At 42.2% G+C, this 24820-nt stretch overlaps 1 protein-coding gene across 1 annotated transcript in view; it reads right to left on the bottom strand.

Moving 5' to 3' along the window:
• Positions 1-18844, bottom strand: part of LOC120047081 (glutamine--fructose-6-phosphate aminotransferase [isomerizing] 2-like) — a gene marked incomplete at its 5' end in the record, with an annotated part of 40118 nt that extends 21274 nt beyond the window's left edge. Inside the window, 6 exons of the mRNA XM_038992628.1 lie at positions 1254-1315; positions 3124-3258; positions 8166-8224; positions 9958-10083; positions 10510-10620; positions 18721-18844. Coding sequence (XP_038848556.1) covers positions 1254-1315; positions 3124-3258; positions 8166-8224; positions 9958-10083; positions 10510-10620; positions 18721-18844 — 617 coding nt within the window. The remainder of the gene's footprint in view (positions 1-1253; positions 1316-3123; positions 3259-8165; positions 8225-9957; positions 10084-10509; positions 10621-18720) is intronic.
• Positions 18845-24820: the final 5976 nt, after the last annotated feature.

The raw sequence follows: 24820 nt of genomic DNA, 5'->3' as shown, positions 1-24820 counted from the left end.
TTTTTGGTGAGCTGAGCCGAAGGAGCCAGCTCACTGAAAAGAGCCAGAATGCCCATCACTAGCGTCCAGTGTGCACGCTGTGAGCAAAACGCTCTGATTTATGAACTGACAATCTGACAATGATCTGGTTAACCTAGGTCGTACTCTGGCCCTCCAGATTAAATTTAATAACACACTTGTCATAAAATGTCTAGCTAGTAATTTGTTACGCTAACAAGCTAGCAAGAGCATCAATTTCCGGTAGACCAGCGTAGCTCTAGTATGCTCAACTGAAATTATACCGTTCGTTTACAGTATACTAAAATGACCTAATAGTATGTTAGTATGGGTATTCGAACACAGCTTTGCTGTCTCTCTTCTTTTCTAGCACTTTCTTGCTCCTTTTCCACCCTCTCCCCTACAGTTGGATGAGTTCAGTTCCTGCTCATGTTTCTAGCCTTCTCATCTCCATTACTCTATGTGTGCTTCTCTGATTGGCTGATGCAGGTGCAGATGGGTGTGACAGCAACAGGTGAGGGGAGAGGGTGTGGCAAAAATAACCTGAATATAGCTCAAGCCTTTATTCCTATAGTGTCAAATAGGACCTATGACGGGTGTGTACACAAAGCACCTGATAAAAATACTCAGACATACATAACACTCCCATCAAAAAAAAATGACAATCATAAATCTCTAAGTCACTGTGCTTGACAGCTTACACCTGGCTGGGGTAATTCCCACCCGAGGCTTAAAGAAAACAGGCACGTTTCTCATTTACGCTCTTTTCTTTCCCTCTGTTTACTGTATCCTTCTCTTCTCTGACAGTTATTTACGTTGCGCAGGGAGCTGTAGCTAGGGAAGAGTGATGTCATCATACATGACACATTAATTAGATGGAATAGAAGCTTGGCAGAGACACAGTCTGAAGATCAATATAGGGCTATATAGAGTCACGCTGTTATTGCTTTATTGTGGCAATAGCTGAGACGACGAGTCAATGCCAATGGCTGTTGATCCTTTCAAATCAAATTTTGCACACAAACTTCGCAGATGTTATCGCGGGTGTAGCAAATGCTTATGTTCCCAACAGTGCATTAATACCGCACAATACAAAACGATACACGCAAAACCAATACAAATAAATGAATTAAGAAATATAGAAATATTAGAATGGGCAATATAAATATATACTGTATGTATATATAGACAGACTTATGTGAGGTCATGGCATAGGCCAGACAGGCAGAGACATGTGAGCGGACATGGATACTGACCTGGTGGCTACCGCCTCTCCGGGGAAATAACTGCTTTTAAACATCAGAGCGAAGGCCCCCTCCTAAGACAGGATGACAAAGAGGAGAGAATACAAACATGTCTGTTAGGGTCCATGATGATGATGACGAAGATGACGAGGAAGAGGAGAAGGTTGAAAATGAGAAGGAATTGTAAAAAGAAAAAAATACAGCGAAGGAAAATGTAGAGGACAGTTTCAGTCGAACAGACCGACAGTGACCTTACAAAACAACATTCAAATTTCCTATTTCTTTTTGAAGACAGTCTTTCCATCTGTTTCCCCTCGTGGGGCGTAGTAGTGGGAATGTGTGGAAGGGATGGGGGGGGGGGGGGTCAATGTTCAGGGAAGTTAGGAGGAATAAGACCTCTATTGTATAAAACCAGCTCTGTTTCCAACACACTGCCAGCACTCTCACCAAGGGTGGGAGAGAGATGGGGGAGACGAGGGGGAGGAGCAGTGGTCATTAGGATGTAAGGGGTCTGTTCTGGTCTGGTTCCTATTAGCCCAAACCCACTGAAGCTGTACATTTTATCCTCTGTGTTCTTCTCAGACCTTTTACAGTGAGCCAAGGAGAGGGGAGATGTGGCTGAGACAGGACTGGCTCCAATAAGACCAAACTCAACAACAAGAGTGTGTGAAGAACTGAGCGAGACAGAGCGAAAGAGAGAGAAAATGACTGAGCAATCTAGTTGGTGCAAAAGGGATTGAAAAAGTGTCTCGCTCCTGTTCACCAGATAAAAATTGCGATGTCACTAAAGATGGTGTTGGGGTGGTTGCCATGGTGACAGTTTCGGTGATGACGTAACACTATTAATGGGACGGCCAAATTTGAGGCCAGACTGGACAGTGCGATGATGACATCATCAAGGGGAACTGAGGGAGATTGTTGCTCTGTTGTTGAAAACACTCCCTTACAATGCTGTTTCAGAGATGGAATTCATCATAGGGCCAGATGGGATCTGAGGGGATGTTTTGTCATTTTTGTGAAGCGATTCCTTCTTGTTTCGTAGTAGTAGCAGAAGCAGCCGCAGTAGTAGTCGCCGTCGTCATAGTAGTTCTTGAAGAGTACTTTAAATAAATCTCACGGCGCCTCCGACACCCCTCCCCCAAACATAAAATAAAAAACATAAACACTTATTTTCCCACAAGCACTGACTTTGCTGATAAATACTTTGTTGAGGGAAAATGTACTTGAAACGATTGTGATATGTTGTCTCGCCTAGCTATCTTAAGATTAATGCACTAATTGTAAGTCGCTCTGGATAAGAGTTTCTGCTAAATAACTAAAATCAAGTAGTAGTAGCAGCAGTAGTACTATAGTAATAACATAGTACAACAGTAGGTGTTGGCAAAGTGGGTGGGGTTATATCCTGCCTGGTTGGCCCTGTCCAGTGGTATCATTGGGCGGGGCCGCAGTGAGCCCCTACCCCCCCGTCTCAGCTTCCAGTATCTATGCTGCAATAGTCTATGTGCCGGGGGGCTAGGGTCAGACTGTCCTATCTGGTGTATTTCTCGTGTCTTATCTGGTGTCCTTTGTGAACTTAAGTATGCTCCCTCTAATTCTCGTATCTCTCTCTCTATCTCTCTACTCCCGGAGAACCTGAGCCCTAGGACAATGCCTCAGGACTACCTGGCCTGATGACTCCCGCTCTCCCCGTCCCTAGTCCACCTGGTCGTGCTGCTGATCCAGTTTTTGCTGTTTTGCCTGTGGCAATGGAATCCTGACCTGCATTGCTTGCTGTTTGGAGTTTTAGGCTTGGTTTCTGAATAATCACTTTGTGACATCTGCTGATGTAAAAAGGGCTTTATAAATAAATTGTATTGACTGATTGAGGTGTCCCGGTACTCACCAGCTGTTGAATGACCCTCTCCACCAGGGTAGAGAAGGACAGGTCTTCTCTCTCTCGGTTGTCGTAAATGTATTTGATCAGTTTAGGGATGACCTCTGTATCCGTCTCTGACTCAAACTCATAGCCCTTGGAGTTCTGAAAGAGGGTGGGGATCAGAATGAATGTCACAAGCTTAGCACCATTGGTTCCTTGGAAGTTGTGCGAACTAATGTTTTTGGTTTCACATTGGTTGTGGGATCGAAGCCATAAGTTTCCTGACCAGTAAAACAGAACGTTTTTTAAACGTTCTAAGAACAGAAGTGAACATTTTGCCGGTTCTGGGAAAGTTTATTTTTAAGTTGCAGGCAGGTTCTGAGAACATTTTACTCTGGTTCCTTTCAAAGTTTTCCTGGGAGGATTTATTAATGCTTTGAGAATGGAAATTATAGGTTATTTGGAAGGTTTTGAAAAACTTAAGTCTTTTACTAACACTGCTAGCTTATTTGGGGTAAACTTTTTGTACCAAGCACAGATAGGATACATTCATTTCCTTAGGCATTAATCATGTGAACACATTTATTTTTTATTGTGACACGGCATCAGTAAGATTCAAACCTATGATCTTCTGTTCTCTACCCATGGAAGTCCACTGCACCACCAGGATGGAGATAGCATGCCATGTTCTTTTACGCATAGGAAGCTGTTTATTTTTGTCTACTCAAACAGACCCATTTTCAAAGGAAACAAGAACTCATTAAGATCAGATGTGACCAAATAGTTGGTGCGCCGACACACCTAAACACACTTAAGATGATTGAGGATAGAGAGATTTTGTTTGATGCTGAGAACCAAATGTATATGTTTTTAAATAACATTTTTAGAACGTTCTCTGAATGTTACAACATTTTTCTTGTGTTTTTTATGGAAAGTCTTCTTAATGTTCTGAGAAAATAATGCAGAGTTTATTGATGTTAATGTGTACAATTTCCTTCTTTTTGTTTTACATTCCCAGAATATTGCCAAAAGAGTACCATACGTTATCTGAACGTTCTAAGAACATCGCTAAAGTCACACCATTTTTATAGTAAATATAGTAAAATATGACATGAAATAGAACCACACGGGAACTTGTGTGAAATGTTCTGTGAAAGTACTGAAATTCACACAGAAATCAAATCAAATCAAATTGTATTGGTCACATACACACATTTAGCAGATGTTATTGCGGGTGTAGTTAAAAGCTTGTGTTCCTAGCTCCAACAGTGCAGTAATATCTAACAATTCACAACAATACACACAAATCTAAAAGTAAAAAAATTGAATTAAGAAATATATAAATATTAGGATGAGCAATGTCAGAATAGCATTGACTAAAATACAGTAGAATAGAATACAGTATATACACTACCATTCAAAAGTTTTGGGTCACTTAGAAATGTCCTTGTTTTTGAAAGAAAAGCTATTTTATTGTCCAGTAAAATAACATCAAATTGATCAGAAATACAGTGAAGACATTGTTAATGTTGTAAATTACTATTGTAGCTGGAAACGGCAGATTATTTTATGGAATATCTGCATAGGCATACAGAGGCCCATTATCAGCAACCATCACTCCTGTGTTCCAATGGCACAAAATGTTAGCTTATCCTAGTTTATCATTTTAAAAGGCTAATTGATTATTAGAAAACCCTTTTGCAATTATGTTAGCACAGCTGAACTGTTGTTCTGATTAAAGAAGCAATAAAACTGGCCTTCTTTAGACTAGTTGAGTATCTGGAGCATCAGCATTTGTGGGTTCGATTACAGGCTCAAAATGCCAGAAACAAAGTGGCTTAAGGACAACAAAGGTATAGGTATTGGAGTGGCCATCACAAAGCCCTGACCTCAATCCTATAGAAAATATGTGGGCAGAACTGAAAAAGTGTGTGCGAGCAAGGAGGCCTACAAACCTGACTCAGTTACACCAGCTCTGTCAGGAGGAATGGGCCAAAATTCACCCAAATTATTGTGGGAAGCTTGTGGAAGGCTACCCAAAACGTTTGACCCAAGTTAAACAATTTATAGGCAATGCTACCAAATACTAATTGAGTGTATGTAAACTTCTGACCCACTGGGAATGTGATGAAAGAAATAAAAGCTGAAATAAATACTTCTCTCAACTATAAATCTGACATTTCACATTCTTAAAATAAAGTGGTGATCCTAACTGCCCTAAGACAGGGAATTTTTACTAGGATTAAATGTCAGGAATTGTGAACAACTGAGTTGAAAAGTATTTGGCTAAGGTGTATGTAAACTTCTGAGTTCAACTGTAGGTATTCCTCTTGTCCAGGTGGGATAGGGCAGTGTGCAGTGCAATGGCGATTGCATCGTCTGTGGATCTATTGGGGCGGTAAGCAAATTTAAATGGGTCTAGAGTGTCAGGTAAGGGAGAGGTGATATGATCCTTAACGAGCGTCTCAAAGCACTTCATGATGACAGAAGTGAGTGCTACGGGGCGATAGTCATTTAGTTCAGTTACCTTTGCTTTCTTGGGTACAGGAACAATGGTGGCCATCTTGAAGCATGTGGGGACAGCAGAGTGGGATAGGGAGAGATTGAATATGTCCGTAAACATACCAGCCAGCTGGTCTGCGCATGTTCTGTGGACGCGGCTAGGGATGCCGTCTGGGCCGGCAGCCTTGCGAGTGTTAACACGCTTAAATGTCTTACTCACATCAGCCACAGAGAAGAAGAGCCCACAGTCCTTGGGAGCGGGCCGTGTCGATGGCACTGTGTTATCCTCAAAGCGGGCGAAGAAGGTGTTCAGCTTGTCTGGGTGCAAGACGTAGGTGTCCGCGACAATGCTGGTTTTCGCTTTGTAATCCGTGATTGTCTGTAGACCCTGCCTGGGACTCCACTTTGTCTCTGTACTGACGTTTTCACTGTTTGTATTCAACCATATTTCCAGTCACCTTTCCATCGTTAAATGCGGTGGTTCGCGATTTCAGCTTAGCACGAATGCTGCCATCTATCCATGGTTTCTGGTTTGGGTAGGTTTTAGTATTCACCTTGGGAACAAAATCCCATATACACTTCCTGATGAACTCAGTCACCGTGTCCGTGTATACATCAATGCTATTATGCGAGACTACCTGGAACATATCCCAGTCCGCATGATCAAAACAATCTTGAAGCATGGATTCCGATTGGTCAGACCAGCGTTTAATAGACCTTAGCATGGTTACTTCCTGTTTGAGTTTCTGCCTGTAGAAAGGGAGGAGCAAAATGCAGTTGTGATCTGATTTGCCAAAGGGAGGGCGGGGGAGGGCCTTATAGGTATCACGGAAGAGAGAATAGCAGTAGTCGAGTGTTTTCCCTGCACGAGTACTACAGTCATCACTGTGTTGATCAAACTTCGGTAGCATTTTCCTCAAATTTGCTTTGTTAAAATCCCCAGCTACAATAAATGCGGCCTCAGGATATGTTGTTTCTAGTTTGCATAAAGGCTGGGGTAGTTCCTTGAGGGCCGTCGTGGTATTGGCTTGAGGGGGAATATACACGGCTGTGACTATATCTGAAGAGAATTCTCTTGGGAGGTAATATGGTCGGCATTTGATTGTGAGGTATTCTAGTTTGGTGAACAAAAGGACTTGAGTTTCTGTACGTTATCACAATCACACCATGAGTGGTTAACCATGAAACCAACCCCACTGCCCTTCTTCTTCACGGAGAGTTCTTTATTCCTGTCTGCGCGATGTACTGGGAACCCAACTGGCTGTATGGATGGGGACAGTATATCCGGAGAGAGCCATGATTCCGTGAAACAGAGTATGTTACAGCCCCCGATTTCTCTCTGGAAGGAGATCCTCGCCTTGAGCTCGTCTACTTTATTGTCCAGAGACTGAACATTAGCGAGTAATATACTCGGAAGCGGTGGATGGTGTGCCCGCCTCCTGAGTTGGACTAGAAATCCACTCCGAATACCTTTTCTCCGCCGGCGGCATCTTGAAGCAGCCTCTGGGATAAGTTCAATTGCCTTGGGGGGTGCGAACAAAGGATCCAATTCGGGAAAGTCGTATTCCTGGTCATAGTGCTGGTGAGTTAACGCTGCTCTGATATCCAAAAGTTATTTATGGCTGAATGCAATAACACTAAAAAACGTTCTGGGCTAATAGTGTTAGAAATAACACACAAAAAAACAAAATAATGCAAAGTTGCTTAGGAGCTAGAAGCAGAGCTGCCATGTCTGTCGGCGCCATCTTGCTGTAAACGTTGTTTCTTAACGTTCTCGGACAATTTGAGAACATGATTTTAAATAGCACATGAGGAAATGTGTAGGAAACATTATGCTGAAGTACTGAAATTCCCACAGAATAATGTTGTTTCTTAACATTCTCTGAAATATTTGAGATCATTCCTAATGTCAAACCAGTTGGAGAACATTCCTAAAACAATACCAAAATTGAAATTAAATGCAACCATGTTTGAACTTTTAGAGAATCTTCTATTAAAGTAATGAAATACCAAGAAAATAGAATGTTCCAAAGCCAAGCAACTGTCATGCACCATTCCCAGAAAGTTGTGGGAAGGTTGTATGCAAAATAACCATAGGACAACCACGCTCTCACCAAGCTCTAAGAAACATATGGTTCTCAGAACATTATTCAATATGTGCTAGCTGGGCAGAACCAGCAAAACTGGACTGACAAAACAAGACAGACAAAAGGCAAGCTGACTCAGAAGATAAAAGATACGCTGTATGGTTTCCACGTTGGCCTAAGCAAACATTGCCCATTGCTACTTTGTCAATGCCATTTCAATTCACTTGCATTTGTGTAGAACAGTGCAAGAGTCATCGGTCCAAAAGTCCAAAACAAAGGACCCAGGACTAAGATCGTCAAAGGCAATGGATGACAGAGGACTTGAAATCCTATAACCCTTCTGATCATATCTCGGTCCATTACCAAGGGTGTGACCCAAAATAAGATGAACTTTACGGTGGAGTAATTTATACTGAAATAGAGTAGAACTATAGAAATACAGACAGCGGAGTGGAGGGGTAGAGTAGGACTTGTTCTTACCAGGTACTTCTTTAACTCTTTGTAGTTGGTAATGATGCCATTGTGGACGACAACAAACTCTGAGGGAAAATAGAGACAGCAAGAAATCAGTCAGGAAATAGAGACAGTGAGAAATCGGTTAGGAACCTCTTAACATACACTACATGGGCAAAAGCATGTGGACACCCCTTCAAATTAGTGGAATCAGCGATTTCAGCCACACCCATTGCTGATAGGTGTATAAAACCGAGCACACAGCCATGCAATCTCCATAGAAACATTGGCAGTAGAATGGCCTTACTGAAGAGCTCAGTGACTTTCAAAGTGGGACCGTCATAGGATGCCACCTTTACAACAAGTCAGTTAGTCAAATTTCTGCCCTGCTAGAGCTGCCCCGGTCAACTGTAAGTGCTGATATTGTGAAGTGGAAATGTTTAAAAGCAAAATGTTTAAGAGCAACAACAGCCCAGCTGAAGCCTGTCCTCGGTTGAAACACTCACTACCGAGTTCCAAACTGCCTCTGGAAGCAACGCCAGCACAAGAACTGTTAGTCGGGAGCTTCATGAAATGGGTTTTCATGGCCGAGCAGCCGCACACACACAAGCCTAAGATCACCATGCACAATGCCAGGCGTCGGCTGGAGTGGTGTAAAGAAATATTAACGCTACAGCATACAATGACATTCTAGATGATTCTGTGGTTCCAACTTTGTGGCAACAGTTTGGGGAATGCCCTTTCCTGTTTCAGCATGACAATGCTCCTGTGCACAAAGAGAGGTCCGTACACAAATGGTTTGACGAGATCGGCGAGGAAGGACTTGACTGGCCTGCACAGAGCCCTGACCTCAACCCCATCGGACACCTTTGGGATGAATTGGAACGCCGACTGCGAGCCAGGCCAAATCGCCCAACATCAGCGCCTGACATCACTAATGCTCTTGTGGCTGAATGGAAGCAAGTCCCCGCAGCAATGTACCAACATCTAGTGGAAAGCCTTCCCAGAAGAGTGGAAGCTGTTATAGAAGCAAATGGGGGACCAACTCCATATTAATGCCCATGATTTTGGAATGAGATGTTCGACGAGCAGGTGTCCACATACCTTTGGTCATGTAGTGTATCATAACAGCAATTCCTGTAAGTCCTGCCTGACTGCATAGTTAAGGAGTGTATCCTGAGTGCTGAGACATGCACACACCTTTGCATGTGGCGGTCAGAACTAGGAATTTATGCATGTGAAAATGACTCTGAACATAGTTATCTTTAGCACAAAGAACACATATGAAAAGGTGTGCCTGAGGAAGGACATGGCTATGTTTAAAGTCAACTGAACAAGACCCGGGTCTGTCTGTCTGGCTGGCCTCTGTGAAAGGCTGATTCTCTCTGTCCATCTCATGTTCTACGTTTGGACGTGTGTAAATACTCCTTTCACTGAGGCCTCCCACACTCCCCTGGAACTCTCCCTATAAGAGAGAGCTGCGGGGAGGCAAGGGCTGATCACAGAATGTTAGGTGTGTTTTACACATTGATATCTCTGGCCAATCAGTAACCAGAACAAAATTAGCTCACCTGACTGACTGACACCGCCATTCCAGAGAACTTTGTCAAAGCCATGACAGAGCAGTTGGTTGGTGTGTATGTCTGCACTGTATGTTGTGTGTAGGTATGAACTGTGTGTGTGTGTGTGTGTGTGTGTGTGTGTGTGTGTGTGTGTGTGTGTGTGTGTGTGTGTGTGTGTGTGTGTGTGTACACAGGTGAGTGTGTGTGTGTGTGTGTGTGTGTGTGTGAGTGAGTGTGTACACAGGTGAGTGTGTTACCATTGTTCTTGTCGGAGCGGTGGGGATGGCTGTTGAGGGCGCTGGGTTCTCCGTGTGTGGCCCAGCGTGTGTGAGCCATGCCAAAGTGTGTGTCCAACTCCACCTCCAGATCCATGCAGTCTTTCTCTGATCACAAAACACATCAAGCACTGATCAACAATACGAACAAAGGTATTCTATCAATGATTGAACAGTACCATGATACGACTTAACATCATTCAATAATGCCTACAGTGATAGGGTAAAGTTGACAGAGGACTGACTACATTACTCTGGTAATTCAACCGAGCTCAATGTCTTACCATAACCCTTACACCCGTACCATAACCCTACACTGTACCCTCTTTCATTAAAGAGGTATTTGGTTAGGACAGAGCAGAAAGAGAAAGCTTGAGGAGAGATAGAAGAGGGAGAGAAGTGCACTAGAAGGGTCTTGAGGCAGAAAAAAAAGGAGTTACCAAGAAGAAAGAGGAGTCTTTTGAATCATATATCTGATGCTGGAGGAGAGGAATGTGATGGAGGGAACGTGAGAAATGTGTCCATAAGACCTACTGTAGAGCTCTTCATCCAGGGCCTTGACTTTGCCTTTCTTCTTAATGAGAACGATGTTGTTGTTGTTGACGCCATCTGTCGTCGTGTTTTTGTCACCATCCACAGCGATGCCTGAGACCAGGGAGAAAAACTACTGAGGCAAATGTATAGCAATACCAACCCTAAACCAATCATGGTCAATGAAGGCTAAACTTGCTGGCTGGCAGGCTGCAAGGCTAGTCAATGAATCAGTTCAACATCAACTGAGGCAGTGTTAATGTCCAATTTGAGAACTTGTTTGAAAGACTCCAAATCCATCCTACTTCATATGAAACACTCAATTAAAGAGATTGAACAAGATCTGAAGAACAACAAATTCATAACATATTGTACAAATATATATGTTTTTTTGTTTGTTTGCAGGACGTCACATATCATACAAAATGGATGTCATAGTACACCATTTCCGGGGACCTGTTGTGGCTCGTTAGCACTACTTTCAAAACTACTGCCTGAAATAATACAAAACCTTAATAACGGACCTTTCTGAGGAAAGAGCTGATTACTGTGGAATCTCTTGTGAATGTCAACCAGCTCACGTAGGTCACATGTGTGTGTGTGTGTGTGTGTATGTGTGTGTGTGTGTGTGTGTGTGTGTGTGTGTGTGTGTGTGTGTGTGTGTGTGTGTGTGTGTGTGTGTGTGTGTGTGTGTGTGTGTGTCAACGATCTATATTTATTTTTATTTTTTATTAATGGAAAAAAAACAGTAATGTATCTTGATTAGATAAGTATTCAATCCCCTGAGTCAACACATGTTAGAATCACCTTTGGCAGCGATTACAGTTGTGAGTCTTTCTCGGTAAGTCTCTAAGAGCTTTGCACACCTGGACTGTACAATATTTGCCCATTCTTTAAAAAAATGTCAAGCTCTGTCAAGTTGGTTGTTGATCATTGCTAGACAGCCATTTACAAGTTTTGCCATACATTTTCCAAGCCGATTTAAGTCAAAACTGTAGTAACTAGGACAACTGTAACGAGGAACATTCAATGTCGTACTGGTAAGCAACTCCAGTGTATATATGACCTTGTGTTTTAGGTTATTGTCCTGCTGAAAGGTGAATTTGTCTCCCAGTGTTGGAAAGCAGACAGAACCGGGTTATCCTCTAGGATTTTGCCTGTGCTTAGCTCTATTCCGTTTCTTTTTATCCTAAAGAAAAGTCCCTAGTCCTTGCAGATGACAAACTATGAAGATATGAAGACTGGTACTCAGTGATGTGTTGTGTTGGATTTGCACCAAACATAAAGCTTTGTATTCAGAAAGTGACTTTCTTTGCCAAATATTCCTTTAGTACCTTATTTTTATTATGTCGAGGCTTCCTTCTTTTCATTCTGTAATTTATGTTAGTATTGTGGAGGAGCTACAATGTTGTTGAACCATCCTCAGTTATCTCGTATCACAGCCTTTAAACTCTGTAACTGTTTTAAAATCCCCATTGGCCTCATGCTGAAATCCCTGTGCGGTTTCCTTCCTCGCCGGCAACTGATTCAGGAAGGGCACCTGTACCTTTGTCATGACTGGGTGTATTGATACACCATCCACAGTGTAAAATGTATAACTGCACAATGCTCAAAGGATATTAAATGTCAGCTTTTTTTTGTTACCCTTCTACCAATAGGTTCCATTAACATAAGAAAACCTCCCTGGTCTTTGTGGTTGGATCTGTGCTTGAAATTCTATGCTCGACTTAGGGACCTTACAGAAAATTGTTTGTGTGGGGTACAGAGATGCGGTAGTCATTTAAAAATCATGTTAAACATGTGCCAAAGCAATAGTAAATATCAGTGAGGCAGATATCATTGGTGTATGGTGAGGCTCAGAACAGGAATAGGGGCAACAGATTCTCTCCTCACATGTTCAGGACTCTCTACCACCAGGAGCGGTTCTGGGGGGAGGGGGGGCAGGGGGGGCCAGTGCCCCTGTGACAACAATTTTGGACCCCCTTGTGGCCCCCCTAAATGTGGAGTATTAAATAATTTTTACATAACTCATTTTTGCTATCGTTCTTTTTTTTACATCCGTTATTAGACAGTGGCAACGCGGAACACTAATGATTATGAACATGGTCTTTTGCCTGCTAATGCCTGCAATGCAGTGATGAAAACGATATGACAACAATAGCGTCTAATGTAACTGGCCCCTCTAACAGTACAACTAGCCCCAGCTTGGCCCCCCCAGTTGAAACGGTCTAGAACCGCCACTGTCTACCACTGCATTCTTTGCTTTCTGGGTTCACCTCATCTCATTTATCTGAACATCTGAACCGATGCCCTGTTCCAAAATCAACCCCTACAGTGGTTCCTGCTTTAAAAGTTGCGTCATACTGTGGCACACCTTGCGGGCTGCTGCAGCATTCTGTGGCACGTTATCTAAACTCAGCAACAAAAAAACTTCCCTTTTTCAGGACCCTGTCTTTCAAAGATATTTCATAAAAATCCAAATAACTTCACAGATCTTCATTGTAAAAGGTTTAAACACTGTTTCCCATTCTTGTTCAATGAACCATAAATAATTCATGAACATACACCTGTGGCACAGTCGTTAAGACACTAACAGCTTATAGACGGTAGGCAATTAAGGTCACAGCTCTGAAAACTTAGGACACTAAAGAGGCCTTTCTACTGACTCTGAAAAACACCAAAAGAAAGATGCCCACGGTCCCTGCTCATCTGCATGAACATGCCTTAGTTATGCTGCAAGGAGGCATGAGGACTGCAGATGTGGCCAGGGCAATAAATTGCAATGTCTGTACTGTGAGACGCCTAAGACAGCACTACAGGGAGACGGTATGGACAGCTGATCATCCTCGCAGTGGCAGACCATGTGAAACAACACCTGCACAGGATCGGTACATCCGAACATCACAGTATGGACAGGTACAGGATGGCAACAGCAACTGCCCAAGTTACACCAGGAACGTACAATCCCTTCATCAGTGCTCAGACTGTCTGCAATAGGCTGAGAGAGGCTGGACTGAGGGCTTGTAGGCCTGTTGTAAGGCAGATCCTCACCAAACATCACCGGCAACAACGTCGCCTATGGGCACAAACCCACCGTCGCTGGACCAGACAGGACTGGCAAAAAGTGCTCTTCACTGACGAGTCACGGTTTTGTCTGACCAGGGGTGATGGTCGGATTCACGTTTATCGTCGAAGGAATGAGCGTTAAACTGAGGCCTGTACTCTGGAGCGAGGATCAATTTGGAGGTGGATGGTCCGTCATGGTTTGGGGCAGTGTGTCACAGCATCATCGGACTGAGTTTGTTGTCATTGCAGGCAATCTCAACGCTGTGCGTTACAGGGAAGACCTCCTCCTCCCTCATGTGGTACCCTTCCTGCAGGCTCATCCTGACATGACCCTCCAGCATGACAATGCCACCAGCCATACTGCTCGTTTTGTGTGTGATTTACTGCAAGAAAAGAATGTCAGTGTTCTGCCATGGCCAGCGAAGAGCCCGGATCTCAATCCCATTGAGCACGTCTGGGACCTGTTGGATCGGAGGGTGAGGGCTAGGGTCATTCCCCCCAGAAATGTCTGGGAACTTGCAGGTGCCTTGGTGGAAGAGTGGGGTAACATCTCACAGCAAGAACTGGCAAATCTGGTGCAGTCCATGAGGAGGAGATGCACTGCAGTACTTAATGCAGCTGGTGGCCACACCAGATAATGACTGTTACTTTTAATTCTGGCTGCCCCCTTTGTTCAGGGACACATTATTCCATTTTTGTTAGTCACATGTCTGTGGAACTTGTTCAGTTTATGTCTCAGTTGTTGAATCTTGTTATGTTCATACAAATATTTACGCATGTTAAGTTTGCTGAAAATAAACGCAGTTGAAAGTGAGAGGACGTTTCTTTTTTTGCTGAGTTTATTTGTCAGCCACTTTTTCTGTTAGTGCAAGTTATTGCTAGTTTGACCACCAGAGGGCATCTTTGAGAAGCATTTGATAGTCTTCCGTATTGGCATTAACAGAGAATCTAAACCCTTTTTGTAATAACATAGTATATGGATTGATTTTAAGAAATTTGGCTTAATTAATTTGATTAATATTATGGTGTTTCTATTCAGAGAAAAACGAAACCCTCAGGGTTTCCGTTAGGATGGAATGGAAAATATGGCGCTGTACAACGGGAGGAAGGAGTAGGCTGTCATTGTAAATAAGAATTTGTTCTTAACTGACTTGCCTAGTTAAATAAAGGTTACACTAAGATCATAACATTTCTGCACCCTAATTTTCTAAATCTTGTCTAACCAATACCCAAACGGAGATGCAGTGAAAATAATAATATCATTGATTTATCAAGACCAGTCCACATGCTTGCCTCAGAGTAGCGAGAAACGATGCTAAAATAGTTGAAGGCTTTTGCTTCTAACTTCAATATGCTCTTTAAATAAATAAGACCTACACCATTTTTAACAACACATTACTCAACACTAGTGAGACTCATTTTGCCTATGGCAGGCCTACAGTATATCAAAACATATTGTTTGCAATGACGTGACTCTCCACCAATAATTACATTTAGAGGATTGGAGGACTCTAAATTTTCCGTTAGGATCTGTGAGAATATCTGAGAATATCTAAGGGGCTTTTATATACTTATCTAAGGGGCTTTTATATACTTATACGCTTTGTTTAAAAAGTAACAATATTTTGGAGATTTAGAGTGAGCGAGAAAAAGCCAATTCTTGAACATGGGGTGAGACATTATCACCAATTTGTAAACAAAGCCCGTGTGTTATTTCAAATTATTTATTTCTGGTGAAACTTGCTTATATTCATGAAGATGATGAGCAATCGGCAGAGGCAATCTGTAATCTGCTGGCATCACTGCACGACATCAACATCGCTCTAATTACAGTCAGAAGACAGTTGAAGAAACGTGCGTGTTTTAATGACTCCAACCTAAGTGTATGTAAACTTCTGACTTCAACTGTATACAGTTCATTCTGAAAGTATTCAGACCACTTTAGTGTTTCCACATTTTGTGGCCTTATTCTAAAATGGATTAAATTGTTTTTTTTCCCTCTCATCAATCGACACACAATACCCCAGAATGAAAAAGCAAAAACAGCTTTTTAGACATTTTTGGAAATGATTCAAAATAAAAAACTGAAATATCACAACTGTATATATACACAGACTTAGGCTGGAGTCATTAAAACTCGTTTTTCAACCACTCCACAAATTTCTTGTTAACAAACTATAGTTTTGGCAAGTCAGTTAGGACATCTACTTTTTGCATGACCCAGGTCATTTTCCAACAATTGTTTACAGTCAGATTATTTCACTTACAATTCACTGTATCACAATTCCATTGGGTCAGAAGTTTACATACACTAAGTTGACTGTGCCTTTAAACAGCTTGGACAATTCCAGAAAATTAGGTCTTGGCTTTAGAAGCTTCTGATAGGCTAATTGACATCATTTGGGTCAATTGGAGGTGCACCTGTGGATGTATTTCAAGGCCTACCTTCAAACTCAGTGCCTCTTTGCTTGACATAATGGGAAAATCAAAAAAAATCTGCCAAGACCTCAGAAAAAAATTGTAGACCTCCACAAGTCTGGTTCATCCTTGGGAGCAATTTCCAAATGCCTGAAGGTACCACGTTCATCTGTACAAACAATAGTACGCAAGTATAAACACCATGGGACCACGCAGCCGTCATACCGCTCAGGAAGGAGACGCGTTCTGTCTCCTAGAGATTAATGTATTTCAGTGCGAAAAGTGCAAATCAATACCAGAACAACAGCAAAGGACCTTGTGAAGATGCTGGAGGATACAAAATATCTATATCCACAGTAAAACGAGTCCTACATCGACATAACCTGAAAGGCCGCTCAGCAAGGAAGAAGCCACTGCTCCAAAACCGCCATAAAAAAGCCAGACTACGGTTGGCAACTGCACATGGGAACAAAGATCGTAATTTTGGAGAAATGTCCTCTGGTCTGATGAAACAAAAATAGAACTGTTTGGCCATAATGACCATCATTATGTTTGGAGGAAAAAGGGGGAGGCTTGCAAGCCAAAGACCACCATCCCAACCGTGAAGCACAGGGGTGGCAGCATCATGTTGTGGGGGTGCTTTGCTGCAGGAGGGACTGGTGCACTTCACAAAATAGATGGCATCATGAGGGAGGAAATTATGTGGATATATTGAAGCAACATCTCAAGACATCAGTCAGGAAGTTAAAGCTTGGTCGCAAATGGGTTTTCCAAATGGACAATGACCCCAAGCATACTTCCAAAGTTGTGGCAAAATGGCTTAAGGACAACAAAGTCAAGGTATTGAGTGACCATCACAAACCCTGAACTCAATCCTATAGAAAATGTGTGGGCAGAACTGAAAAAGAGTGTGCGAGCAAGGAGGCTTACAACCTGACTCGGTTACACCAGCTCTGTCTGGAGGAATGGGCCAAAATTCACCCAACTTATTGTGGGAAGCTTGTGGAAGGCTACCCAAAACTTTTGACCCAAGTTAAACAATTTAAAGGCAATACTACCAAATACTAATTGAGTGTATGTAAACTTCTTGTAACGGCTGTCCTCCTCCTCTTCAGACGAAGAGGAGGAGTAGGGATTGGACCAAAGCGCAGCGTGATAGTTTGACATAATGATGTTTATTAAAGTAAAGACGAAAACACGAAAATACTTAAACAAACTACAAAATAACAAACGAACGTAGACAGACCTGAACTATGAGAACTTACAATATGACGAAGAACGCACGAACAGGTACAGACTACAACAAACGAACGAACAAACCGAAACAGTCCCGTGTGGTGCAACATACACAGACACAGAAGACAATCACCCACAAACAAACAGTGTGAACAGCCTACCTATATATGGTTCTCAATCAGAGGAAACGTCAAACACCTGTCCCTGATTGAGAACCATATAAGGCTAATTACACCTGACCTAAACATAGAAACACAAAACATAGAATGCCCACCCCAACTCACGCCCTGACCAACTAAACACATACAAAAATAACAGAAAACAGGTCAGGAACGTGACACTTCTGACCCACTGGGAATGTGATGAAAGAAATAAAAGCTGAGATAAATCATTTTCTCTACTATTATTCTGACATTTCACATTCTTAAAATAAAGTGGTGATCCTAACTGACCACTAGTTTACCACTCCTAACCCCAGGAGTGGTAAACACTGTTGAAGTGTATAATTGTAATACACACATGCAGACACAGCATCATTCAAAGAATGGAGTTTGATACACCTGGTATGGGATATGACTGAAAAAAAACTTGCTAAATAGCGATTTTCGTAAATTAACTTTATGACAAAAGAATATGCACAATCGTTTGTCTCTACATTCACTAACATATTCCTCTCAATTGTACATGTTTTACTTAACTCGTTATGACGTTATAATTACTTAAATTGGCTTCCACCGTAATGTTTTGTCAGCTGAAGAAAGTCACCAGAGACAGATGGCTCGTGTCAAATTCGTCATTGGAACCACGCAATATGATTGGTCATATAAAAACCTTGGGACCCAAATGCATAATGAGTGCTCTAACTCCCCCTTGCGCTGATCCGGCGCAATGAAGCCATGACGCTGGGTACCTCTGAGACCCGCGGTGTAAGCTCGCAACTTTTAAAGGAGGAACCACTGTAACTATAGCCGAGATCCTACTACCCAATGGATCAGATGGGTGGAAGTAATAAGGTATTAGAGCTACCTTTTACCCACTGGTACGCCAGCTAGATGACATGTCCACACCCAGTTTCAAATGGACCATGTGATAACACGTGTACACCTGCTTCAACAGTACCCTGCATGTCAACATAGCAGGGCAATGCACTCATCGGCATGATAACTGACAGTAACCGGCAGCACTCAACTGTAAGTGATTAGATATCATACCTTCAGTACTACCACACAAAGTCTATGTATCAATATTCTCACTGCTTAACCGCCCTGAAGCACATAGTGAAGGAATAACTAGTTTTGGGGGTTTTACAGTGTAATGACAGTGGTTTTACTAATGTTTGTCATAACTGTGCTTGAAGCCGTATACTGCCTGTGCAGTACCAAAGTAAGACAGGATAAAACATAGTGAAATGCAGTTGCGGGAGTGGTGCTCTGTGGGCTTTAGTGTGAAGGATCTGTTGTGTGTGTGTGTTCAGGGTGATACCCAGGGCCTTACCTGCTGAATCGTAGCCTCTGTACTCCAACCTCTGCAGTCCCTTCACCAATGTCTCAAATATTTCCTTTCTGGTGCGAGGCACACAGTAATTGAGGTAGGCAAAGATCCCTGCAATGAGGTCAAAAAAGAGGGGGAAAAGGGGTGAGGGAGGGGGAGGGAGGGGAGAAAGAACGAGAGAAAGACTATTTACTTATTTCACCCTCTCTTTCGGTCTATCTTTACAGTCAACTTAAGCTGTTTTATGAGTACTTTCACTGAAAGACTTGGGCAGTGTGTAGTTGTAATGTAGACTATCCATCCAGTACTAGACTATGGTATAGAAAACAGTTGAAGAGGCAAGTACTGTACTGCAGTCAGTATCCCAACAGCTTTTGTTCATAATTCTCTATTCCTGTTTTTGGGAATATGATCCTCTATAATGTGTTGTGAACATGGAGGACTAGAGAAATAATGGAATCATATAATCACAGCTTTGGAAATAAAAAAGCCACTTCATGGGAGACTCATAGTGGTGCAATTAATCATCAGTGTTGACGATGCATGAGTGTAATGATGAAAATAGATTCAGTGTGTTCGACACAATGTTTAGCATATTTAAGTTTTTGTGGCACTCAACGTGTGGGTTGATGGTCAATAAACTTGTAATTAATTATTCTCACATCAAATGATAGTGATTGATGCCAGTCAAAGGACACACTGATTATTCACTGTTGTATTGTATGAAGGACATTCTGTGAACACTGATTCTGTAGCAGCTGACAAAGTCACTGCCTTTTTGTTTTGATTTCCTACCAGCATCTCCCGCTGTTGTTTACAGAACATTTGGGTCTGTCTGACTGGGATATAAAGGACCTGTCTCAATGAGCAACCTTACCGACGAGTTAATTCAATATCCATTACAGTGTAGCCTACATAGGTTTCTGATCAAAAGCTAATGACACATAATGCTCTGGAGAGCGCCTCAAATGGTCGTGACGTCTGCAATTAAAGGTCCCAGTGTGTGCACGTCGCTGGAGGGCGTTTGGATTCAGAGCAACACAGGTGGCCTTTTGAGAGGAGCACATTGCGCGCAGTGTTCGCCTCGACCAGGTAGGCTAACTTTAGGCCGGGGCCCGGGGGAGATCCCGGGAGGAAACTAACAGACCTAGATTTACAGTCGGAGATGCCAGGAAGAAACTGGCCGACTTACATTTACAGTTGGCTGTAAAACTTTGCTTGGATTGCTTCACTTCGGGGCAAATAGTTACTATTAAAACCCTAAAGCATTTAAATAGCATACAATCATATATTTTTTGATAATGCAAAATCATATTTAAGCAACATAAATGTGCATAGTGCATAGGCCTAGAGTCCAACGACTCGGATGAGAGTACATATCTTTAAGCATAGCCTAAGTTTCGTTAAATTGAATATTTGAGAATTACGTTACAGGGCTGATGGTATCCTATTGATGTAGTCTATCATCATAATCTGATCATAGTACAATGTTGCCCGACCTGTCATAGCCTACAATGTTGCCAGACCTGTTATTAGTACCCCAAGGAGCTACATTGACACGTAGCAGCTCAGAACATGCCATGAGACTGGCATGTTAATTGTCTAAAGCGGAAGGATTGTCGTCCAACCAAGATATGGACCGCTGCAGAACACTGATAACCTATTTTGTTATTACTAGAAGTAATACAAGTTATATTTATATATAATCTAGGTTTATATTTTAGTAACTGGCCTACGCTGACATGTAAATTGCCTACAAGGATGGCACCTCATTGATACAGTGTCAGAGACACACACACACAACAACTGTTTGCCTTGGTACGGCTCCCAACGGACTGGTTTTAAATTACAATAACAACATAGCTAATACTATTGTACTATTCCAATAGTCTCTACTAGACGAGCCTACTGTAGACCATTGCTTGTTATGCGTAATTTGTCTCCCGATTATCTAGATTAGATGTAATTTAGGCTATCCGTTCTTACCACACATGGTTCTGATTGTCTTGTCCTAACTGGATAGTGTTCAGGGCGACGGTCGGTACCTGGTTGTTTTCCCTGGTACTATACTATGTAGCCTAGTTCAGTGTAAAATCCAAATGAGACTGTGTAAATCCTCGCACTCCAACGACATATTTAAAGGCAGTTTCCGCGAGCGGCGGCCCCACCCCCGTCTCCAAGGCAACTAAAGAAACCACCCCTTCACTGTCTTTAACCTACACAAACTTTATAGCCTATTGTTGATGTGAAACTACTTCCTTGAACTCTAGTTTTACTGTTAACCTGTCCTTACATATTCCAGAGACTTCCATCACCATAATTAGGACATTAATGTGCATTGTATGGAACTAATAATAATTATCAAAAAGAGCCAAAGGCATGTTTCCAGGAAGCATATTTTCCATCATCAGTGATGGTTATGAAGAATCAGGAAATGTAACTTGTGATGAACTGTGAAATGAATTTGATATGGAAAGTCTTTAAACATCCTTATCACCCTCATCTTCATCAGCAGCATTATCATTATTCAATGACCTTGCATATAGACTGGTTTAGCTCAACTGCCTGTTTTACTTGGCAGCCCTAGCAGTCTGGATGACCACCTGGGAGTCAAACCTGGGTTGTCAATACACCTCAAGACCATGTTAGTCCATAGAGCTAAAGGCTCGGGTCTCAGGTCAGATCACTCACCATGTGAGCATAGTTTACTGAACCACTTGTACACAGAGATACAGATAGCATGAGCAACTAGCCCAAGCATGCCAATCTGCCTAGCCAATGGAGTTTATATGTAACACGTAGGATATGAACCCGAGTCTCCCACTGGAGAAACCAACATCTTAGACCATTAGACCAATAGGAAATGTTATGTTGGGTGAGGGCAGACACAAATCTTGAAGTTTGCAGACTAGGTTACCTCATCACATGAACCTTAGCGACTCGTGTTTGTAGTAGAGTTCAGTCCGTATCAATGGGGCACTGAAATCGTCCAATTACTGTAAATTACTGTCAATGGGGCACTGATGTCGTCCATTTCCTGTAAGTTTACAATCTTGACATGGCCAGCATATAACTTTGTAGAGTTTGCCTAGGCAGGACCCACCTTAATTCTATGATAGTGGATCACCAAACAGTTGATGCTCACAAAACCATCGATGGTCACCAAATGGTCGATTGTGATCGACTGGTTGATCTTCAAGGTTGTGTCTACACTTGACACCTACCTGTGACTTCTGCTATCAGACTATGAAGATTGCATTGAAACGCACAAAAGTCGCTTTGTGGTCTAATTGTGTTCAGACCTGGCAGACCACTTCAGGCTGTGGTCAGGGATGCATTGTGTGCGGATTGTTCCTCAGTCTGGACGTAATCAGGCTACCGAAAGCGCATACAGTGTGCGACGTCATCAGCACTCCTCCCACAAGTCTCCAGAAAACGTGTGTTTTTGGGACTGACAGGCACCTTTTCATTATAATGTTGGAGGAAGTGTTTACTGGCCTCATAAAATGCTAGCCCGCTAGCAATATTTAGGAGAAGAATAAGTTGTTTGGTTGGAGTTCTGCTAACCCGTTTGCAATTCCTCTAGCGTTGCTTGCTAGCTTGCTGGCTAGATACAGAGGTTAGCTGGCTAGTTAGCTATAGTAGTTAGCTACTGCCATCAGTTGTTGTTGTGTTATTATCATATCTTGCCTATTACAACGTTTGTGGAATGCATACTGGCATTTGAATATAGTGTGGGAAATGGGATTCCGGGAAACACTGTGGACATGGTAGACACATTTAAATGTAGGTGTAGATGGATGGTGCGCTCTGAATTCCATGATTACAACTCTATGATCAGAATACTAAAGCTGCATGAACTCTCAAGAATAGACACAGCCTCAGATCCCTGTGTCTGACTGCAGCTTCCTAGAGCGCACAGCAAAGTAAGACGATACTGTAATTTCAAAACATCTAAAACCATGACTAAAGAGAGACTGTCAACGAATACAGCAAAGAGCTGCTGTTTTTACGAGTGAGTTCATATTTAAGTTTTATTCATTACTGTCAACACCTTTTTATTCAACACTTTTATAAGCCATGAAATGCACTTCTCCACTCACACTGCAACCAGCACTGGTCATAGAAGTAACAACATGAATTTTGCATGGGGCAGAAATAATGCAGTCTGACTTGAGTTTTGCCATCAGCTTGAAGACAGAGTCCTTTTTTTGGCAGTGGCATGTATTCATGGATTCCCCCAAAAAATTGACCAAGAAAAAAAAGATACAAAATAATTTATCTTTTGTCTCTATGTGTTTCATAAATTTCCAAGAGGCTGAATGTATCTCACCGGAGAAAGCATCTGAGCGAACGAACAGCCCCCTCTGTCTCAGCATGTGTAGTGTATCTATCTGATGGTCAGAAAGAGTATGACATTGTTGTCGCATGTAGCAGTGAATGCAAGGGAAGCCAGCGAGCATTTGGCCTCCCTTGATCATAAAAAATAATAATAATAGCCAATTAGCATTGTGCTAAACTGAGTGAGCTGAGTCCTGACGCACCCCAAAAAAGTGTCAAGGGAAGACAGTTTGGATTTGGCTTCCGAACAATCACATCACAAACGTCATTATTGACAACAAAAAAACTTGAATTGTTGCATCTCGTTGTTGTTGTCCTCCGGTGGCTAGATAGCTAGCTAAAATCAGCCCTGTCCTAAATTAGCCATGGATGGAGATATGACAGCCATAGACCATTTAGGCCATTTAACATGAAAGAGGAAGATAGCATTGGCGTGTCTCTACAAGTAGGGTGAGTCAACAGGTTTTTTCTACTTGCACGCACGCATGTACGCTCACACACACACACACACACACACACACACACACACACACACACACACACACACACACACACACACACACACACACACACACACACACACACACACAAATCAGTACCATGGACAGCCACATCATATTTAGTTTACGTTGATTGGACTAAATTGTTTTTGGTATCTTTTAGTTGTCACTGTACTAGACTAAGCATAGGTGATTAGATGATGTTGAAACGTTGAAGTTGAAATGTTGCTGGGTTAGTGGAGGCAGCTGTTGCTCTCCGGTTATGTGATGATACAAAGGTGTGGTTAAATGTATTTCTGCTACTCTGTCTTCTTAATGTCTCTGCCTTCGGTCGATATATCACGGTTTCAAGGGATATGAACTAAAAGGTTATAGAGCAAACAACGTAATTATCACAACACATAGGTTGTAATATATATTTTGGTCAGTCTTGGCAGAGGGGGGATAGCTGAGAGATGGTACTATGGTGAGAGGCATACCCTCTGATTCTCTCCCTCCACTGAGACTGATCATCAGATTGCAAGCATAATCAGTCCAGTAAAATAAAGAAAGCACATTATTTGAATTTATGCTCACTCAGCTGTGCCTCACAAGTAATACAACAAATGATGATCTATTACCAGTGTGATCATATACCTTAAGTTTTGAAATATAATTTTAAAATGGTCTGAGAAGAATAACATTGGCAGGGCAATTCAAGCATAGCCAATATGCAGTGATAATGTTTTGGGCATATAGCCTACTACAAACATCATTGCTACATGTTTTTAATAGGTTAATGTTGCATAGGCTTACGTCTTTTGACTCAGAAAGTGATCTCGACTCAGAAAAGTTTGAGGACCGCTGATTTAGAGAGACAAAGAGAGACAGAGAAAGTGGGCAGAGAGTGTAAGAATGAGAGAGACTGTAACAAAAGGTCCTTCCTGTCAGCCAATAAGTGTGCCCAAATGGGCATTTGGACTCTGGTCCCTCCCACTCCAGTTTAGAGGGGTTATCGTTGTTGGAAGATGAAGACGCAAGTTGGCAGACGGCATGGTGTAGGATTGTTTAGGGACAAAGTTGTGGGATAGGGTGGTGGATTTTGGGGATAGTGTTTAAGGTGCAGGGTTATAGATGGTTGTGCAATCTAAAAAATGACCTTCTCATTTTCACTTTTTTTTGTGACAAATTTGCAATTGACCTTGCGAAAGGCAACAATACGCAGCACAGCGTCTAGTCTGCCGGAAATTCACACAAACATTTTATGCATATCAATGTGCAGG

This window comes from Salvelinus namaycush, chromosome 5 (assembly GCF_016432855.1).
Source record: "Salvelinus namaycush isolate Seneca chromosome 5, SaNama_1.0, whole genome shotgun sequence".
NCBI classification, from domain to species: domain Eukaryota; kingdom Metazoa; phylum Chordata; class Actinopteri; order Salmoniformes; family Salmonidae; genus Salvelinus; species Salvelinus namaycush.
This window is presented reverse-complemented; position numbering and strand designations above follow the sequence as displayed.